This window comes from Cetorhinus maximus, chromosome 22 (genome assembly GCF_964194155.1).
Source record: "Cetorhinus maximus chromosome 22, sCetMax3.hap1.1, whole genome shotgun sequence".
NCBI classification, from domain to species: Eukaryota; Metazoa; Chordata; class Chondrichthyes; order Lamniformes; family Cetorhinidae; genus Cetorhinus; species Cetorhinus maximus.
Window position 1 is genome coordinate 52885230 of NC_135900.1, and position 22385 is coordinate 52907614.

At 44.8% G+C, this 22385-nt stretch overlaps 1 protein-coding gene across 6 annotated transcripts in view; it reads right to left on the reverse strand.

The window, feature by feature from the left end:
- Positions 1-406: 406 nt before the first annotated feature.
- The window catches only part of LOC144696699 (FYVE, RhoGEF and PH domain-containing protein 4-like), a 428322-nt gene continuing 406343 nt past the window's right edge, over positions 407-22385 (reverse strand). For all 6 annotated transcript variants that reach the window (XM_078568320.1, XM_078568319.1, XM_078568321.1 and 3 more), the window contains 3 exons: positions 15761-15910; positions 8139-8282; positions 407-1910 (listed from right to left, as the gene is read on the reverse strand). In XM_078568320.1, the coding sequence (XP_078424446.1) occupies positions 1671-1910; positions 8139-8282; positions 15761-15910 (534 nt within the window). In that variant the 3' untranslated portion in view covers positions 407-1670. The remainder of the gene's footprint in view (positions 1911-8138; positions 8283-15760; positions 15911-22385) is intronic.

A 22385-nucleotide genomic window follows, 5' to 3' on the forward strand; every position in this document is an offset into this window, starting at 1 on the left:
GGCACTAACCTACTACATCATTACCAAACCCAATGCTGTGTTATTAAATCATGCAGTGCAATTTCAGTCACAAGCTTGTGTTGCAATTCTTGCCACATGCACTCAACGACATTTTGCTGTTCAGTGGATTGGGTAGTGGTCCTGGCAAATTTTCCACAATGATTTGAAGTAGGAAAATTACAAATCAAGGGCAATAGATTGTCATGAGCCCACACTGCAATGTCATTAAAACCAGAGATTTTTTTCAGCACTCAACTTTCATTATAGCCAGGGAGAAGCTTGTGTTATGGTTTCATATAAAAATGCTTAAAACTGTGATGTAATATCACCATTTCACTGAGAAATTATAGAGTTGAGAGTTTGTACATATTTACATAAATTGATAGGAAAGATTTAAAGACATCAATGAGTTTTAAACTGTTTCATCACATTTATTTGGGTCATTGTTTGTCATACTATCTGACCCTCTTCTGTTATTGGATTTCTATCTTCATCTCTATTCTTTAGAGATTGGAATCTATATCTGTGTAGAAATACATTATTGCTCCTCATCTGAGATTTATTTATGATTTCCTTATTCAATTTTAGGAGATGATTTTTTTCCCTTTCATTTTATGAGGCGACCCTCATGTCTCCACGTGCCATATACAGTTTGAAAGGCTGAGTGATTATCTAACTCCTAGAACACCGGCAATAGCACTGCTAAACTAAATCAAAAAGATTGAGATGTTACCGGCTTCTTTTTGGTTGTGAATCCAATCTCTGATTAACAGTTCACTTGGCACCATTTGGCTCAGCCAAGGGCAGGGGCTCACTTTGTTTAAATCGTTGTACAGGAATCATGAGGTTAAACTACTCTTTATATGATTCTGCCATCTTGTAGTACAGCATTTATTGTGGCTCCTGTCCACTTCCTTTGATTATTTTACATTTCATGTTTAAACTTTTACTGTATTTCCTAATAAATAAACTACCCCATGCACACAAATAACTGTGAATTCTTTTGATTCTGAAGTTTACCTGTAACTGCTACATAGGTGAAAAAAGGGATACTGCAGCTTTAATAAATACAATATTACATCAAATCTTTGCCAATGTTATAACACAAGGTTAATATCTTTTAGAAGATCAGAGAACCTATGATTAAACACAAAAAACAACAGTCTCTAAAGAACTTAGGTTGGTGCTTTTCTGGGAGACATGAATATCTGGGATATAAATCACAACTTCAGATTTCATAAATATCAATCCTGCAGATTATTGAAAAACATCTTCTATACAACTTTAACTTTACTTCTTAAACTAACAGCAGCCAGAAAGATGGAGAAGGAATTTGTAACGAGACCACCACAACTTAAATCTTCTTTAATTGACCAGTTTTTTTAAAATTAGAAGCTGATGCTGGACAGTCTTTAGGGATTCCAGATTCGAGGTGTGTTCAAGTGAATAGTTTCAAAAATGGCCGAACAAATGTAGATTTGTGAGTGCTGCAGATTTAGTTCAGGATTAAGAGGGCCACAGATACAGTGAACATAGATATTTCATTTTAAGGAATGGATTTAATTTCTTTTTGTATATAATCTATTTCACATGCTTCAGAAATTGTCATCAAGCATCTTTGGACCCTCTATGTCAGCTGTTGGTAGCTTGGTCTGCCTCACACTGGTTGCTTAGTCGCCGCAAGTAGAGGAGTCATCGCTACCAAGATCTTCATTGTCAGTGGGTGTTTCTCCCTTTACAGCCATGTTGATGATTCTCAGCCATTGTTGTTTCTGATCATTAGAGTCTGCAGCAAAAGTATGGATGAATCTTGACTGTTTAAGTCTAAACACATGAGACATATCAACACCCTTTGGACTGTCTTCTATCGTGTAGCCAAGAAGAGGAATAGTGGCCAGTGCCTTCACATCCTAGAAAAAGAGCAACAGAAAAGGCAAATCATTTTGTGAATTGAAATTCCATTTCAAGAAGTAATGTGTTAACTTCACTACTCAGTAATTGAAAAACGTTTACATGATCAAATGCCAGTGACTTGAAGAGTTATCTTTTGGGGAAATATTTATGATTACCGAGATTAAAGATGCCAGTGTTAATATTTCCTCCTCTCAGATTTTGTAGTCTTAATTGCTTCATCTAGCATATGTCTGTTTTTGGTGGAAGGTCTGGTCACCTAGATCGGGGTCTGCATAAAAATTAGTTTGGATGGGAACTCAGTGGTATATCAGCACTCCTGTTCCACATGGAACTTTGGTCCTGCTGCTGCTCTATTTTTAGGCAGCAATGGGGCAGGAGGAACACAAAGATTACCCCAAAGTATTTACAACTTCACAGCATTTATGGCAATTCTTCCCAGTTTTTATGTAATAACTGGAGGGATTCACTGGGCTAAATTTTTTTTTAAATTATTCCTTCATGGGTGTGGGCATTGTTGGCTAGTCCAGCATTTATACTCAAGGGCAGTTAGGGATAGGGAAAGGGATGGTAAGCTGTCTTCTTGAACTGCTGCAGTCCATGTGCTGTTAGGAAGGGAGTTCCAGGATTTTGACCTAATGACAGTGAAGGAACAATAATATGTTATTTCCAAGTCAGGATGGTGAGGGGAACTAGCAGGTGCTGGTGTTCACATGCATCTGCTGTTCTTCTAGGGGGTAGAGGTCACAGGTTTGGAAGGTGCTGTTGAAGAAGCCTTGGTGAGTTGCTGCAGTGCATCTTGTAGATAGTACACACTGCTGCCATTGAGCGTCGGTGGTGGAGGATGTAAATGTTGAAGGTGGTGGATGGGGTGCCAATCAAGCAGGCTGCTTAGTCCTGGAAGGTGTCAAGCTTCTTGAATGTTATTGGAACTGCATTCATCCAGGCAGGTGGAGAGTATTCCATCACACTCCTTACTTCTGCCTTGTAGATGGTGGACAGATATTTGGGAAGTCAGGAGGTGCGTTACATGTCTCAGAATTCCCAGCCTCTGACTTGCTGTTGTGCTCATAATATTTATATGGCTAGTCCAGTTCAGCTGGTAGCCCCTAGCATATTGATAGTGGGGGATTCAGGGATGGGAATGCCAATGAATGTCAAGGGAAGATGGTTAGATTGGTCTCTTGTTGGAAATGGTCATTGCCTGGCACTTGTGTGGCAGGAATGTTGATTCCACTTATCAGCCCAAGCCTGGATGTTGTCCAGGTATTGCTGCATATGGCACGGGCAACTTCAATATGAAGAGTCACGAATGGTGCTGAATATTATGCAATCATCAGCAAACATCACCACTTTTGATCTTATGATAGGGGGAAGATCATTGATGAAGCAACTGGAGATGGTTGAGCCTAGGACGCTACCCTGAGGAAAGTCTGCAGCAATGCCCTGGGACCGAGGTGATTGACCTCCTATGACCACAACCATCTTTCTTTGGGCTGGGTATGACTCCAACCAGTGGAGAGTTTTCCCCCGATTCCCATTGACTCCAATTTTGCTAGGGCTCCTTGATGCCATACTTGGTCAAATGCTGCCTTGATGTCAAGGCCAGTCACTCTCACATCACCTTGAGTTCAGCTCTTTTGTCCATGTTTGAACCAAGGCTGTAATGAGGTCAGGAGCTGAGTAGCCCTGGTGGAACCCAAACTGGGCGTCAGTGAGCAGGTTATTGTTGTTTAAGCTCTGCATTGTAGACCTGTCGATGACCCCTTCCATCACTTTGTCCATCCCATGTTGCTTCTTCTGTTTGGCATGCAAACAGTCCTTTGTTGAAACTTCATCAGGTTGACTCCTCATTTTTAGGTATTCCTGGTTCTGCTCTTAGCCAATCCACCTGCACTCTTCATTGAACCAGGGTTGATCCTCCAGCTTGATGTTAATTGTAGAATTGGGGGATATGCCGGGCCATGAGGTTACAGATTGAGGTTGTATACAATTCTGCTGCTGCTGACGTCTCTCAGCCATTCGTGGATGCCCAGTTTTGAGTTGCTAGATCTATTTGAAATCTATCCAATTTAGCACCAGAATACATTATCACAACAACAACTGTTACAGTAACTCTTCCACCTTTGCACTTCACTCCCACTACAGCTCTCCAGCTGTTTGTTAACATCTTTGTGCTGTCTGGTTAGATAATTGCATTAAATGTGAAATAAGCAGCAAGCTATTTAGTTTGGAAAAACTATTTCTGATAGTGATGAGATGTTTGAAATTCCAGTCCCAAGGAATGGCAAAAAAAACCTTCGATTTATCAAAATTTCTTCTCCTGTCAATCAGGAATCATTAGCTATTCTCCCTCTGGCCCAACTGTTTCAGTTACTTTCAGAGTGCTTCCAACTGGCCACTTTTCCAATTATAAATCCTGCAAAGGTATTAGCCTTTCTTTTCAGTGTTAGTCTATTGCTTGCTGAGCTAAAATTTCTACTGATAAAAGCCATTACAACACAACCGAGGTTGAATTTTGACCAGAATAGTGGAATAATTACATAATGCACGTTGTGACCTTCAGAATTCCACTGCACTGTTGTGAATATTAATTTGCCCACATACAATAACTGCCCATTAACTTTTCTGCCTTATGAGCTGCCTTTCATTCTTTCCAACTTTTCAAATCACTATTTCTGACTCTGGTTATTCATTTCCTATTCAATTTCTCCCTTCTTTTTTCAGCCTTTGTAATTTGACTATTTGATTTTTCTGGCTGTCGGTTTTACTCTATTATTACAACATTTCCATTGAATTATAGAATTTTACAGTATAGAAAGTGACCATTTGGGGGCGTTATGCCCATGTAAACTTTCTGAATGATCTATCCACTTAGTTCTTTTCCCCACATCCTTTGAAGAAGTTATTATGGGTTCTGGTTCCATTACAGCTTCTAGTGCAATATTCCATGCTCTAAAAACATTACAACTATTTCCTCTCCATTTGTTTGTTTGATGATGACTTTAAATTTCTTCTTCTTGTGTTCTCAGCCCGAAGGCAAGTCTGACCAACAGTGCCGCAATCTTCACCACGGGTAGGGGGACATCAAGCCCTGAAGTGGGACTTGAACCTGGAGCTTCTGGCTCAGAGGCAGGGATGCTACCCAATGTGCTGCAAGACCTCCTGGCTTCAAACTTATTGAACCTAGGAATTGGCTCACAGTGCTCGTTTCACAAAAATACCAGGCAGGAATCATATGCATTCAGTCAGCTGAAAGTACGCCAACCAGACAAGAGGCGTCCTTTACCCATGGCTGAAGCAGGGTTTGGGAATTTGCATATAGAATAAGGGCCTAACATCTGCTTGAAAGCCCCATTCCAACATTGGTGCCGACTTCCTCAGGGCAAACTATCGCTCACTGCAATCAAGGAAACCAGCCTACAAAATGCCTGCAACTAAGGTAACTTACTTGCACTTTGAGCCAGTCCCGATCCCACACTGAAAGACTCAACCACCACTCCTAACTCAACCTATGTCTTAATTGCTGCTACTCTCGACCAACTGCTCATTACCGCGGCTTCCTATCCCTGATCCTTACTCCGCCCTCCTTCCTAGATAGGCTGTTTAATCAAATTCCTGATTAGTGAAACTCCCTTTGCAGGACATTAATTCTATTTCTTCTTATGTATTGGTCCCACATGAATCACAACTTCTAGCTGTTGCCCTTCCCTCTCCAAAATCTTTAGTACTTACTCTGTCGTTTTCCTTATCCCAATTGTCAGCTGTCACTCAGTTGGTAACGCACATGCCTTTGAGTCAGAATATTGTGGGTTCATGTCCCACTCCAGAGAATTGAGCACAAAAATCTAGGCTGACACTTCAGTGTAGTACTGAGACTGTGCCGCACTGTTGGAGGTGCTGTCCTTTGGATAAGATATTAAACCAGTCATCTCAGGTGGACATAAAAGATCTCACTGCACAATTCAGAAGAACAGCAGGGGAGTTATCCCAGTGTCCTGGCAATATTTTAATTAATGTCACAAGAACAGATTATCTGATCATTATGACAATACTGTTTGCGTTGTGAGGGACTAAGACCTCACACTGTATATTCCCATAAAATATATATAGATATGCTAATTGCTATTTCTAAAATTTTAAAACTGATCAAAGATCCTTAAAATGACTGAAACTATGTCTGTCTGTGACCCCTGAACAGAAGAAGTCATTTGCTATTTTAGGGAAACTCACACCTTGTTACCCCCAAGGAGTCACTAATGATTCCCTGTGGACTTTCTGGCCCAACTGCAAAGAAATCTAAACAAAGGCCATCTGCATTTAATCACCCAGGGTGGCCAGGGGGAGATGGATCATCTGCCACGACAACCTTCCCTTCCCTAATGGTTGAGGCAATTAACAGTCTTCAGAACCCAGATGATGGATACATATCCTTTCTCAAAGATGGTGGAGAGGTGGGAGTGATGTGACATGAGCCTCTTGGCTTGTGGAACAAGTAATATTGCCTTGCTGAACTGTGTAGTTTCAGTCTACTGTTTACCATCTGACTAGCATCCTCAAAGAAAAGGAGCTCTATCCAGGTTGAACACCTGGCCCCATTTCCACTGCTTCTGTTGGAATTTCTGTGGCATTGCCTACAAGACGAATTCATCTCTGCATGCCCATCTCATCGTGTGAAGTCAACACTGCCAGAAAACCATTGGTTTTCAGCCCACTGACCTCCATGAAGGAATACTTCATTGGACTTTGATTCTGGTCTTTGGAACTGACACGAACAGATATTTATTCTCTGTGGTCTCTGTATTGTAAATCCTTCTTTTTCTCTATCCCCCCTCTTTAGTGTTTGAGTGTGGAGGCAACATTGCAACCCTCCTCCCATATTTTCAGTGTGTGCAAATAAGCTAACCCTTTGAGATCATCCTATCTTGAGTTTGCTGTGGGGTTATTACTAGGAAGTTGGATCACACAAAAACCGAGGGGTTGGGGAAATAAGCCACCCCTAATAAAAAAGGGAAACAAATCAAAACACTTTTCTGTTTACGGATGGGTGGTGAGAGGAGAAATTAGTGCTGTTTAAATTTATTCCCCTTCCTGTCCTTAACAGTGTGAACTTGCTATGTGCAAATTGGTTGCCACATTTTTTTACATTACATAATCACTACACTTTAGAGTAACTTCATTGGCTGTTAACCAGCTTGGGACATCCAGTGGTTGTAAAATGTGTTACGAATGCAAAGTCTTTCTTTAGTGCCTGAGAGGCACTATACCACGTGGATGCAACTGCATTAGAAGACGTTTCTGCTTCCCCTTATTTCCTATTCAATCTCTGCCTTTCTTTTTAACCTTCAGTCATTTTTCATTCAGCTTCCCTTTCTTACTCAGTCAATTTTCTGTGATTTCTCCTTAAACCTCAAATTCAGAGGGATATTTCCCCTCCTGTTTTTAATCCAATACAGTGTCCCTGAAATAGTGCTGTGGGCACACGTTAAAGTGTTGACCTAAACTTCCTCCCTGCTAATAAAAAGCAGAGAGAAATTTCAGAGGAAGGAATGAATGTTTGTATGGTAGTGCCCCACAGTATAATTACCAAGTCAATGACTTTGCAAATTTCACTCTGGTCTGCTTAGATTAACTCATCACATTTTCAGTATACAAAGTTAAGGCCAAAATTTTGTAATTTTACTTGTGGAAAAACATGTTAGGAATCTCGCTGCTACAGGTCTCTAGAATGTGATGGTACACATCAGCACTACGTGGATGGAAAACTCCAGTACAACTAAACATTCAGATAGCAAATATTTATTTACTGGGTCAAAGGGATGGAACTTGAACTAAAAAAACAACTTAAAATGCTCAACTATAATTTTAACTACTTTAGGCAAAACTGCACCTCAGCTTCCACATAAACATCTCGCGTATAATTAATTGTTTGCCTCGATAAAAGGTGCACAATTCTATGAGGGAGGGACTAGATAGGAGACCTGCTCCCTGGCCTTATTGGTCAAATTACCCTCAAGATGGTTGCTCAGAGCACAAAAAGAAGCTAACATCATGCACATACCTAATCTTATTCCCTTTGTAGTGAGCATCTGGTTTTCACAAGTGCCTCTCTGCTAATATGGAAATGATCTAGAACTCACCATAGCAGGAATACTAGAGAAAAATTTGCAGTCTACCTTTCTCTCACACGGTTAATAACATTATTTTGTAACGTTCAAATTTAGTACCTGGGGAGCTCCATACATGTAAAGAACCAATCCCTCATTCTTGGGCACTATACACCACACTTTCAGCCAAGGTTTGGTAGGTTTCTCCAGATAGTGAAGAAAGTCACAGATGATGCAATTTTCTGAGACTTCAGCAGCCTCAATCTGAAAAGCAGAAGGACGGACAAATTTTAAAAAAAGCAAATTAAATTCACATGATCCAAGAAATAAGGTGCAATTATCATTAATAGTCACAAAAGCACTAATGGTCCCTGCATTGTAACAAAGCGATTATGTTACTGGATTAGTAATCCAGAGACCTGAACTAATGATCTGGAGATAGGAGTTCTGGAGAATTCTGGCAGCTGGAGAATTTAAATTCAATTAAATAAACTTGGAATGAAAACTACTATCAATAATGATGACCATGAAACTACCAGATTGACGTTAAAGAACCCAATCCGGTTCACTAATGTCCTTTAGGGAAGGAAATCTACCATCTTTTCCTGGTCCGGCCTATATGTGACTCCAGACCCGCAGCAATGTGGTTAGCTCTTAACTACCTTCTGAGATGGCCTAGCAAACCATTTAGCTGTATTCAAAAAGGCAGTTCACCACCTTTTCAAGGGCATGTAGGGACAGGCAATAAAAGCTGACTTGCCAGCAATGCCCATATTGCATGAATGTCATCCAAGGTTTTCTTTGCATCAACACTCGCATTGAAATTAACCTTTAACTTGTGTATCAAAACATTGGGCAGAATTTTCTGCCTGTAGGTTGGGCGGTGCAGGAGCGGGTGGGTGTGGACCCGATCGCCACCCACAATCAGGTCCGCGCCGCCATTATACGTGGGTAGGCGGGCCAATTAAGGCCCGCCCAGCGTGAATTGCGGCTCCCGAGGACAGCGGGAGTGGGCGGGTGGTGGCGAGACAGCAATGACTGCCGGGTCCAATGGCGACCTGGCGGCCTGTTTTAAAAAGCTGCTGCAGCCTTTCAAAGTGAATCATGGCCAGTGGAAGAGCTTCCCAGAACGCTGCTGGTGAGCAGGCCAGGCAGGAGGGTAGGGCAGGGGGGTCACTGTGCCCCTCGTTTTTCTGATGATTTCCTTGCTGCCCTCCTCGAGGAGGTAGCAGCACGGCGAGAGGTGCTCATACCCCAGACAGGAGGAGGAGGCTCCCCCACATGACCATACGTGCCTGGGAGGAGGTGGCGGAGGTGGTGAGCTCCCACGCAGTGGTGCAACGCATCTGGATCCAGTGCCGCAAGTGCTTCAATGACCTGTTGTGCTCGGGAAGGGTGAGTACCATGTTGGCATTGGTCACTTAACCCAGCAGTTAGGCTTTCCTCCCGGTGCACCCCATCCCAAGTCTGAGTGTAGTGACTGCATTGAATCATTGACGGCATGTGTCCTTCGCTGGGTGTGCCAGCAGATACTGCCCATGCTGAGGCCACCCTGTGGTGAAGAGATGGGTTCTGCACCTACAGCATATGGTACACTCAGACCCACATTACTGTTTTGGGGGCAACCTGGAGGAGCTGCACCAAGGCGTAGTGCTGGAACTCCAGGACATGTCAAAGTCAGGGTGATGACATGCTGGGAGGGGAGCTTCAAGGTGGCAGGGCACCAATCCATCTGCTGTCCTCTACGCTCCACGTGCTTGCGCCTCTTTGCTATGGAAGGTTAGACCATGTGGTGCCTAATGTGATGTAGGCAGCATTTGGCCAAGGGGGTAGAGGGGTAGGACAGGCCTAGCATCTTTGTGTGAGTGTTCGGCAGCAGCGGGGTGAGGAGTCACTGGAGCCCTGCAATGTCCCACTCTGGTTGGGGTGGGCCGTCGGCGAAGAGAATCCAGGTACAAGTTGCACTAATCAATGCTCTTCTCTCCTTTTCAGAAGAAAAATGCACATTATGCTGCCGAGTGGGTGAGGACTGGCGGAGGGCCGGCCCAGTTGGCAATTCTCAGCCACTTCGAGCAGGAGGCCTTAGATTTGGAAAGGCACCATGCGCCCAGGTCCACCGGTGTCGGTGAAGCAGGTATGTTTGCCCAGCACTGAGGTCACCATTAGTGTCCCAGCAGTCATGGCAGTGCTGAATGTTCAGTGTTTGAAGTTTGCAACATGGCTTGACCATTGCTTATGGAAGGATGAGCGCATAATGATCCAGGGGACAGGGATGCAGATTGACATTGGATCAGCTAACGTGCAGACAATGTCCTTGTGCTTCCTTTCAGCTTCAGCGGAGCAGGGCCGGGAGTAGGAGCAGCAGGGGACCCCTTTCACACCCGAGGACCCTGAAGTCATGGACTCACCAGCGTCACACCATCTCTGCCAGGCAGGCACTTGCGCAGACACCAGCACCTCAGTGGGAATTAGAAAATCGGCTAGTGTCCTGGGGCACAGCGGTGAGAGCACTTCACACTCGCTGGAGGAGCTGGCAGATACAGAGAGTGCCCATGGTGCCTGCAGTCGGAGGACTGCAAGGACCTGGCACATAGTCAGTCGGTGCCTGATGATGTGCCTCTGGAGTCAGATGCAACGCAGCAAATGCACGAAATGCGGCCGGATGTGCGGGAGCATCTGGTGGAGATACATGTGGCTATGCTTGGCTTGGTATCCGTGGTGGAGCAGTCCACGCGGACTCTCACCGATGCAATGAGCCTCATGTCCGAGCGCCGTGCGTCCTCCATGGACAGAGTGGCGACTCTCGTGGGGAGGCTCCTCCAGGAGACCCATCAGGGCTTCCTGGGGATGCGCTCGGACCAGCAAGCCCTCACATTGGCATTGACCTCAGCTGGTCAGTGCCAGTGTGGGAGATGGTCTGGGCACCAAGTTTCCCAGCTTGGCGACCATCCCATCCACGGTGAGCAGGAAGGTGCAATCTGGGAGGTGCTGAGCGGTCCAGGCATTGGAAGTGCATCTTGAGAAGATCGACGGCTCTCTCCACCACAGCCCTTGTGGAGATGCGGCTGCTATTGTACCGCTGCTCAGCTTCTGTTCCTAGATGGCGGAGAGGCATCATGAGCCACCTTCTGAGGGGATAGCCCTAGTCACCCAACAGCCACCCATCCAGTCGGGCTGGAGCACGGAAGAGCCCCGGCACCTGGGAGTGTCTGAGGATGTAGGCATAGTGGGAGCTGCCTGGGTATCTTGCACAGACTTGTAGAATCTGCACCCTGTGGTCACACATTATCTGCATGTTCATGGAGTGGAAGCCCTTCCTGTTGACAAAGGCACCGGGCTCAACTGCTGGTGCCTTGTTGGCCACATGTGTACAGTCCATTGCACCCTGGACACGGGGGAAGCCCACTGGCTCACTGTGTCTGGCTTGCCTGGTCCCAGTGGTAGTGGATGACGGTCAATACAAGCCTGAACAGAGCAACTGTAACCTGCTTGACACAAGTATGGACAGCTGATTGGGAGACACCGCAAAGATCACCCGCCAACCCCTGGAAGGAGCCGGAGGCATAGGAGTTGAAGGCAGCTGTGGTCTTTAGAGCCGCTGGCATGGGGTGTCCGCCCACACAGTTCGCAGAGATCTCAGGCCCAATCATCTGACAAATATAGTTGACTGTCTCCATTGAGAGATGGAGTCTCCTTCTGCACTGCACCTCAGACATATTGCAGTAGTTGCTTCATTGCCTGGTGGCAGGATAGTGACATCTTCTGCCTTGGACTACCTCTTAGCCCCACATCCCTTGTGTCTGTGCCTGGACTCCCAAAGGTGGCTCCCCTGGAGGCTGAATGTGCACTCCTGGCCTCCTCCCCCTTCTAGCCCTCCCTTCTTCCTCAGAGGAGGTGCCTCCAGTGGAGAGTTCAGCTCCCATTCCCAGGCTAAGTGAAGGCTTCCAGAAACCTGCAGGCCCAAAATAGATTCCTCACTGCAGAGTGCTGACCTGAAGGTTGTGAGTTCAGATCAAGCAGCTGGTGTGCATTTTGAAGTATTGCAGATCACACAGGCAAGTATCAGTAACTTTGAAAAAACAATATTTGGTAGAGTACACTCGCGACCCCACTGAGCCCTCTTAACCCGTCCGTGGATGAGGTTTATACAAATGTGTCCTACCTGCCTGACCCAAAGATCGCACAGGCACCGAAAAATCACCGTCGATTGGCGCCTCAAGGGCCTTAAGTGGCCCGTTAATTAATGGCAGGCGCGCATCAGATATCATTGCGCATCCGCCCAATGAAATATCACGATGGCGCGCGGTGACGTCGGGACACTCGTCCGACATCACCACATATCATTTTATGTGGCGGCGTGCGGGTCCTGCCCCTGCATGTCAACAGGAAAATTCTGCCCATTAAAACAGAATTTTAAAAAATTATTCATTCATGGGGTGAGGGCTTCACTGGGCAAGCATTAATTGCCCATCCCTAATTGCCCTTGAAAAGGTGATGGTGAGCTGCCTCCTTGAACCACTGAAGTCCATGTGGTCTAGGTACACCCACAGTGCTGTTAGGAAGGGAGTTGCAGGATTTTGACCCAGCGACAGTGAAGGAACGGTGATATATTTCCAAGTCAGGATGGTGAGTGACTTAGAGGGAACTTCCAGGTGGTGGTGTTCCCATCTATCTGCTGCCCTTGTCCTCCTAGGTGGTAGTGGATGTGGGTTTGGAAGGTGCTGTCTAAGGAAACTTGGTGAATTCCTGCAGTGCATCTTGTAAGTGGTACACACTGCTGCTACTGTGCATCAGTGGTGGAGGGAGTGAGTGTTTGTGGATGGGGTGCCAATCAAGCGGGTTGCTTTGTCCTGGATTTTGGCAAGCTTCTTGTGTTGTTGGAGCTGCGCTCATCCAGGCAGGTATTCCCCTCCTGACTTGTGCCTTTTAGATGGTGGACAGGCTTTGGGAGTCAGGAGGCGAGTTACCTGCCGCAGGATTCCTAGACTCTGACCTGCTCCTGTAGCCACAGTGCTAATATGGCTAGTTCAGTTCAGTTTCTGGTCAATGGTAACCCCCAGGATGTTGATAGTGGGGGATTCAGTGATTGTAATGCCATTGAATGTCAAAGGCTAATGGTTAGATTCTCTCTTGTTGGAGATGGTCATTGCCTGGCACTTGTGTGGCATGTATGTTACTTGCCCACTTGTCAGCCCAAGCCTGGATATTGTCCAGGTCTTGCTGTATTTGGGCATGGACTGCTTCAGTAACTGAGGAGTTGCGAATGGTGCTGAACATTGTGCAATCATCAGCGAACATCCCCACTTCTCACCTTAGGATGGAAGGAAGGCCATTGATGAAGCAGCTGAAGATGGTTGGGCCTAGGACACTACTCTGAAGAATCCTGCAGTGATGTCCTGGAGCTGAGATAACTGACCTCCAATAACCACAACCATCTTCCTTTGTGCTAGGTCTGACTCCAACCAGAAGAGAGATTTCCCCTGATTCCCAATGGCTCCTGTTTTGCTATGGCTCCTTGATGCCACACTCGGTCAAACATGGCCTTGATGTCAAGGGCGGTCACTCTTACCTCACCTCGGGAGTTCAGCTCTTTTTTCCATGTTTGAACCAAGGCTGTAATGAGGCCAGGAGCTGAGTGGCCCTGGCAGAACCCAAACTGGGCATCAGTGGGCAGTATTGCTAAGCAAATGCCGCTTGATAGCACTGTTAATGACCCCTTCTATCACTTTACTAATGATCGAGAGTAGACTGATGGGGCGGTAATTCGCCCGGTTGGATTTGTTCTGCTTTTTGTGTACAGGACATACCTGGGCAATTTTCCACATTGACGGCTAGATGCCAGTGTTGTAGCTGTACTGGAACAGCTTGGCTAGAGCGCGGCAAGCTCTGGAGCACTATTCTTCAGAGTACTATTGCCGGAATGTTGTCAGGGCCCATAGCCTTTGCAGTGTCCAATGCCTTGAGCCATTTCTTGATATCACATGGAGTGACTCGAATTGGCTGAAGACTGGCATCTGTGATGCTGGGGAACCCCCGGAGAAGACCAAGATGGATCATCCACTCGGCACTTCTGGCTGAAGATCACTGCAAATGCTTTAGCCTCATCTTTTGTACTGATGGGCTGGGCTCGCCCATCATTGAGTAAGGGGGTAATTATGGATCTTCCTCCTCCAGTGAGTTGTTTATTTGTCCACTATCATTCACGACTGAAGGTGGCAGGACGTTAGAGCTTAGATCTGATCCGTTGGTTGTGGAATGACTTGCTCCTTATGCTGTTTTTCATGCAAGTAGTTCTGTGTTGTAGCTTCACCAGGTTGACACCTCATTTTTAGGTATGCCTGGTGCTGCTGCTCCTGGCATGCCCTCCTGCACTCTTCATTGAACCAGGGTTGATCCCTTGGCTTGGTGGTAATGGTAAAGTGGGGGATATGCCAGGCCATGTTCGAGTACAATCCTGCTGCTGCTGATGGCCCACAGCGCCTCATGGATGCCTAGTCTTGAGATGCTAGATCTGTTCGAAATCTATCCCATTTAGCATGGTGGTAGTGCCACACAACACAATGGAGGGTATTTCTCAATGTGAAGGCAGGACTTCACCTCCACAATGACTGTGTGATGGTCACTCCTTCCAATACTGTCATGGACAGATGCATCTGTGGCAGACAGATTGGTGAGGATGAGGTCAAGTATGTTTTTCCCTCTTGTTGGTTCCCTCACCATCTGCCGCAGACGCTGTCTAACAGCTATGTCCTTTAGCACTCGGCCTGCTCAGTCAGTAGTGGCAAGCCACTCTTGCTGATGGGCATTGAGGTCCCCCACCCAGAGTACATTCTGTGCCCGTGCCATCCTTAGTGCTTCCTCCAAGTGGTGTTCAACATGGAGGAGCACTGATTCATCAGCTGAGGAGGGGGAGGGGGGGGGGGAGGGGGGTGGCGGCGGCGGACGCAGTACATGATAATCAGCAGGAGGTTACCTTGCCCATGTTTGACCTGATGCCATGAGACTTCATGGGGTCCATAGCTGATGTTGAGGACTCCCAGGGCAACTCCTTCCCAACTCTGTACCACTGCACCGCCACCTCTGGCGGGTCTGTCCTGCTGGTGGGGTAGGACATACCCAGGGATGGTGATGGCGGTGTCTGGGACATTATCTGTAATGTATGTTTCAGTGAGTATGACTATGTCAGGCTGTTGCTTGACTAGTCTGTGAGACAACTCCCCAATTTTGGCACAAGCCCCCAGATGTTTGCAAGGAAAACTTTGCAGGGTGGATAGGGCTGAGTTTGCCGTTGTCACTTCTGGTGCCTAGGTCGTTGCCATTCCTTTTAGACTGTTTAGTGGATTGATATAACTGAGTGGCTAGGTCATTTCAGAGGGCATTTAAGAGTCAACCACATTGCTGTGGGTCACTTGTAGGCCAGACCAGATAAGGATGGCAGATTTCCTTCCCTGAAGGACATTAGTGAACCAGAAGGGTTTTTACAACAATCGACAATGGTTTCACGGGCATCATTAGAGCTTTATTGAATTCAAATTTGAACCTGGGTCCCCAGAGCATTGCCCTGAGTTTCTGGATTACTACTCCAGCAACAATACCAGTATGCCACCGCCTCCCCTGCATTATCTACAAGTTTGATTTGTTTAATTTAATGTGAATGACCCCAAGGCATTGATTTTTTTTAATAGCAGGGACCTAGCTGCACGCACACATCCTGTCACACTTGGAAAAAAAACAGCTCCTACCTCAAGAATTCCTTTCTTTTTTTTATCGTCCTTCTCCTCACTGTCAGTTTTTCCTGTTATGATTATATAACAGTCTCTACACACTTTGTTGAGCTTGTTGCTGTCATATGCTAGGCTTGCTTTGTGATCAGAACACTTCCAGCACACAACCTAGAAAAAGAAAGAGAGACACATTTAAATAGGCTTTTGATGGGTCACACTGATTTGAAAATGCCACTTGCTATTATTTATGTAGCCTCCTGTTCATCAGCCATCTTGATGACGATATATAACAACAGGTAAGTAGCAGTAAAAACAGCAGCAACTTATATGTAGCACCTTTAACATAGAAAAATTTTGCAAGGCACTTCACAGAAGCATTCAAAATTTTACACTAGCCCATCGAAGGAGATGTTTAGGGTAGATGACAAAATAACAGGTAAGTACAATGTTTTAAATGGTAAATCTTTATTTTATAATTTTAATAGGTTTTTTGTGCATCTCTTGATGTGCTATTTAACTGGCCACAAATTGATTGTCATTTTGCTTCCATTCTGCTTCCTCAGCTTCTATTGGCATCATTAAGCCATTATTGTGGTCTGTGATGAGTGCACATCTCTTTTAAGAAGGCTGCATTAAATTATTCTTTCTCCACCCGTTCCTCACCACTGTCACAATTGATTTCAATGGGATGAGGAGCAGGAGACCATTAAATTGATTGAGTTCTAGGAAGACAGCGATGTCCTATAAGGAGAGATCAAGACAATTGGGTCTATATTCTATGGAGTTTCGAAGAATGAGAGGTGATCTCATTGAAACACCTAGGGTTAAAAAATCGTTATGGTCCATTTTCAGGTGTGACCTGCGGCACCCATTGACATTGGAGTGGGCAGCATGCAAATTTTATGCTGCCTCCTTGATTGTAGCCTTCAAAAGGTCTGAGTGGGACACTGTTGTTAGCTACCTGAGTGCTCAGTAGGAGACCAAGTAATGTACCCAGACCTTCCATGGTGCAGGCAGTCTGCCCTTCTTAAAGGGAAGTTGCATTACATGGAAGGGAATTGCTACTGCTTGCATGAAGGAGTTGCACAAATACCGCACAATTTGGGGACAGAGGGCTCGGCTTGTAGGTTCACCTATCTGGCCCTTGGTGGTTTTAATTATGAAGGTGGGCAGCAGTTGATCCTGTTTCTGCAAGGGGGCATGAAGCCCTCTGAAGGGAATGGGGGCAGGTGGCTGTAGTATAAGGGTCGTGCACATAGAGAGTTAATGTGGGGCTGGGTACAGTATCGCCCCACACAGTGATGTAAGAGAGATATGAACTGACCCTGGGTCCGGTTCAGTGTTGGCCAGAACCGTGTTTATCAGCAAGCATGGAGACAGCTCCTGGCTCCTTTACTGTATATTGGTAAATAGTTCTAAGAGTCATTAAAGACTTACAGTTAATCTATGTATGACCAAGACGACTTCTTCAGACCTACTAAACTATAACCAACACCCTACAACATGGTGGCAGCTTGTGGAAAAGCCCAATGCCTCGCAAATAATGCAGAGAAAAACTAAAATGCTGGAAGACTGAGAAAACAAAACAGCAAAGCAGCCGGACCTGAAAAGAAGCTCCAGAAGCAGAGACACAGAGGAAGAATTGCTAAGGAAATGCTCCAAAGAAAGGTTTGGAAGCAGAGGGCCAAAATTTAAAATTCCTTACTGCAGCAGAAGACTCCACTGAACCTCCTTTGGAAGTGCACTTCTAATCCCAGAGTGCAGAGTCAGCAGACCTAGAAGGGGTGAGCTAAAACTTTTAAAACTCCAGGCTACAGCAAGTCCAGGGAAATCTTTAAATAATTAAGACTCAGAGATGCAGTTTGAAAAAAACCCAATCCCCAAGTCAGCATCTGAGCTCGCTCCAAAATGGAAAAAAATAATTGATTAAATAATCCAGGAAAATCGCAATATCTAACCTCAGCTGAGAGCAAGCAAAAGCCAGGATTCAACAAACTCAGGACTTTAAAGTAAAATGTTGAGCAAGAGAACTCTGCAGGCAGTTGATCAAGGCAGCCATTGTTGATTTTTTCCCCCCAGCCTCGGCGTGATCGCCATTGTAGCAGGGCCCGCCAAAACCGGCAAGTGCAGGATATCCCTTTGTCTCCAAGTGAACAGTAATTCCATCTTGAAATTCGGGAAGTTCTTAAAGCAGAACCTACACTTTTAAATTTTTAACCATTGAACAGAATTCCACTCTTCCAGACCAACTTAGACTAAGGAAAGGGCCAAATCAGACCCAAAATTGGGTATCTTGGAGAAGAAAATTTTTAGATTACAGGAGTATATCAGGATTAACTCAGAAAGCAGAAAAAGTACACATTAATATGTTTTTATACTCGTTTGGTATATTTACGGATGAAGTAATCCTTATGCACGAAATAGGTGAATCCTCAACCAGCTTTGATGAAATATTAAAAGTCTTCGCAAATTTCTTTAACCTTCAAGTCGTGGGAGCACACAGAGCTTAAAAAGAGGGATAGAAAATCCCCGGGAGTCCCAAAAATCTCTCTTTTTGGAAACCCCCAAATTGCAACAACAGGTTTGGAGGTGTGGAGGGAACAGCTGACTATGAATGAAGGAAAGCCATCTGATGAAGTCCAAAATACACAAACTCTGTAAAAGGAAAACGAAATAAGGTTGGAAAACTTTTGCATTAAAGCTTATTGGAAGATTTCAAACAAAAAATTCAACCAGAGTATATACATTTGAAACTGCACAACAAACTAAAGTCTTCAATGAATCAAATGTTTGAGATCTGAACAAACAAATTTCTGAGGCATCACAAAGTAACAGGAGGAAATACCAACACTGAATTCTATTGTTGGCAAATTGAAGTGGGAGTTGGGAAAACTCAACTAGAAATACAGCCAGGCACAACAGTAGGCAGAAAATGCACTCAAAAAAAGTTGCACCCTTGAAAGAACTGAAGACCAGTTGGCAGAGAAGATTCACAAATGCTCTGTATTCCAAGGGGACATCAAGAGGTACAAGAAATGGTTGGATATTTGGAAGAAAACTTGGGAAAACATTACATTTCCAAAGATATACAAGAAGAGATGAAAATTAAGAACCTAGAATGGCAAAAGCAAGTAGAACTTCTCACAAAAGAGTGTGAAGAGCCTCAGAAACAATTGGCAGAAGTGCAATTATAGAATATGAGCTTGAAGGATTATGCAGAGGAATTATGACCTGCTAAAGAAAAACGGATCAGCGTAGAGAACTAACCTTTACATATGAAATATGAGTTTGTAAAGGAAAAACGAGAACTGATGAGAACGCTGGAATGTCCCTCACACCAAAAAGATGACTTGAAACGATCTAATGACGAACTTGTAGAAGCAAATTTAACAAAGGTTAAAACTTGATGAACTTTAAGCATCAGAATTCTCTAGTAAGTATCATACAAAATGCCTGGAACAGGAGAAAGAATTGCTGATGTATCATAAGAGTTGCTTCAAAGCAGAGTTAACAGACAAAACTGATGAACTTCTTGAACTTCAGTCCAAACTGAACAACATGAAGGTAATATGGAAGAGCAAATCCAGACTTTGAAAGCAGATAAGAGAAATTCTACAAAACAGATTGACGATCTGAAAGAGTCCAAGGAGCAGTTAGTGATCATAAAGAAAGATTCCAAACAGAATGGAATGCTCAGCTGAAGTTGTCAAACTTATAAGAGTTCCGCAGATAACTCTGAAACAAAGACAACTCAGCTTAACTGAGGAGTTGCTGAGCCAGATGAAAAGATTTATAAGCTCAGAAAACAACTGGAAAAGTAGTTCTCAAAAATTTGGGTAAAATTGTAAAATGAGTGGGACGAGAGTTCCATTTTTGAAATGTAAACTTCCACATACATTGCAACGGCCCACTCAATGAAGAAATGAAAAAAAGGAGAGTGGCAAGGAGACCAGCACGATGCTCATCCACCCTGCAAGAAACGAGTTAGAGTAGCAACCACCGATCAGTGCAACAGCTGGACGAACCAAGAGTGGTACAATATGAAAGAAAAGTCTGAGAAGATACCCAGATGCCAGAACAACCTCCAAATCAACTGAGAGAACCAGCTGCAACAGAGCCTACCCACTTCTCCAACACTAGTGCAAACAAGATATGGAAGGGTTATAAGGCCTTGAAAGGGGGAGACGGGGTAGTATAAATGTATGATAGTAATAATAATGTAAGACACAAGGGAAACTATAATCACTTAAAATGCATTGAATAAAGACTTGGGGGATGGTCTAGTATAAGGATCTGGCACATACAGGGTTAATGTAAGACTGAGTACAGTAAAAATCACCCACACCCACATAGAGGTATGAGAGACAGGACCTGCCCCCAGGGTCAGTCAAGTGTTGGACGGAGCCATGTATACCAGCCAGCATGGAGACAGCTCCTAGCTAGTATTTGTATATTTGTTAATAGTTCTAAGAGTCAACAGAGACTCACAATTAGCTTACGTATCACTATGAAGATTTCTTCAGACCTGCCAAACTGTGGCCAGGAAGGTCAATTCAGGGAATCCAGCCCAGAGAAGCTGGCAGCAGTGCAGAAAGAAGTTTAATGTCCTCATGTGGGTAGTCAAAGTCAGTAAATGCATCTTCAACAGGACCTCAAACCCACTGCACCACCAATGTACCACTCATCAACAGTCCCTGGCACTCAGGATTTACACTTAACATCCAGATATTTCACCTCAACCTCACAGATATTTTAATTTTGCCAGCCACACACCCAGTTGCTTCTAACTACCTCCAGCTATTCAGCTGTGGGAGGCACATCACCCAAACACAGTGTAACTTAATCACTGATGTTTTGCCTCCCTCTTATTGGACAAGTTGACTCCTAACTATTAGGAGCAGAACTGAACTGATAGAGGATGAGGACATCTGCATTGCCTGAGCCCTATGGAGGAGGTGGTTCTCTGCATCATGGAACTGGCTGCAGCATAGCACTTGTGTTCCATCATTGCTGAGAACATAGAGATGATGTTATGTTCCTACCTTATGCCCCTTCTCAACACCCAGCTCACCCTCATCCTGCTATCTAGCATGACATACATAGCCATTAGGGGGTGGCTGCGGGGGGAAGAGAGTGAGAAAGAACATGGAAGAAGAGAGAGAGGCACCACAGCACTGATGATGGGGCTCCATCACTTCACCTGACACACTCAGTCACCAGCTCAGATATTGGCACTGCACATACTTTGGAGGCTAGTATAGAGTTGGGATCTGTATGTGGTGTGTCATTGGACATGAATGGATTACAACCAAGCCAGTGGGAAAGGATTGTTTGTGTGCCGGATCATTGGAGGAAAAGGTTGCAAATTAATTCTGCTACAAGGGACTCAAATGAGGGCTTCGATGGGGCAGCACAGGGAAGAGCAGTGATGGGCATGCACACGGAGATGCTGGGTGCATTGGCCTGCCAGACAGCTTTCTGTCGCTGTCAAGGAGCCCGAAGGAGACTGGTTCTAACATTGCAAATTGTGCAAAGCTTCCCCTCACAGCAGCATCTGCCTGTCAGGCTGCTGTCATGTTACGGACCTCATAGATACAGTCTTCACGCCTGTTGCAGCCTGTGTCACCAAATCCTCTACCCTCCCTGGGAAGATGCAGCAACATTCTCTGCCCAATCCTATAACTCACCACTCTAAAAATGCTCCAGGGCACTTCCAGATATTTTGCAATAGCATGAATTAGTCTAAATCAACTTCCCTGCAAGTGCTTGGTCCTTTAAATAATGTTAGTGGTGTGTCCCTCTCCTTCTTGCAGCTTTACAAATGTTCTTTGGCAAGTAACGAACAAGTATGTTCAGTGGACCTGCATGGTCCAAGTTTGTAAAGTGTACAAATCAATTGTTTGATGTAATGATCTGAGAGCTGGGAAGTTTCAGGTGCACGCAGTGCACTTCAGCGCGAGTGTTCTTCCCAGAAAGGGCTGCCAAATGGGATATGCTGAAGTGGTTGGAGGCGCAGTGTGTCTGACGTGGAGGACCTCCAGCTTCTGTGGTGCCTGCTCCAAGAATACCAAGTCCAATTTTGCACCCATATATTCTGAGAGGACTTGTGAGGTTAGTTGCTGAGAGACTGTTTTCCCTGGCTGTAGGGTCTGGATCTAGGATTCATTGTCTCAGGATAAGGCCATTTAGGACTGAGATGAGAAATTTCTTCAGAGGGCTGTTAATCTTTAGAATTCCCTACTCCAGAAGGCAATGGATGCTCACTCATTTAATATGTTCAAGACTCAGATTGATTGATTCACTTACTGTCCAAAAACCTAACAGTAAGGGGAATGATCAGGAAAGTGGAATTGATGTACAAGTTCAACCTTTGTCTTACTGAATAGCATAGGAGGCTTGAGGTCTACCTCTACCTCTTATGTTCTTAGCCCATGCAGGTGAAACATAGGGGACCCCATGGGGGTGATTTTTTGATCTTTATGATGTTGAGCCAAAAAAAATGATTGGCAGAATCAAATTAAGATTGGGTCAGCTTGAATGTTGGGTGAAGGATCGTTGAATGATAAGAAATCTGCTCACTTTATAAAACTAGTGTATTTTCCAAATTATTGCAGGTATCGATAGGTCCAATAGTCACAAACAT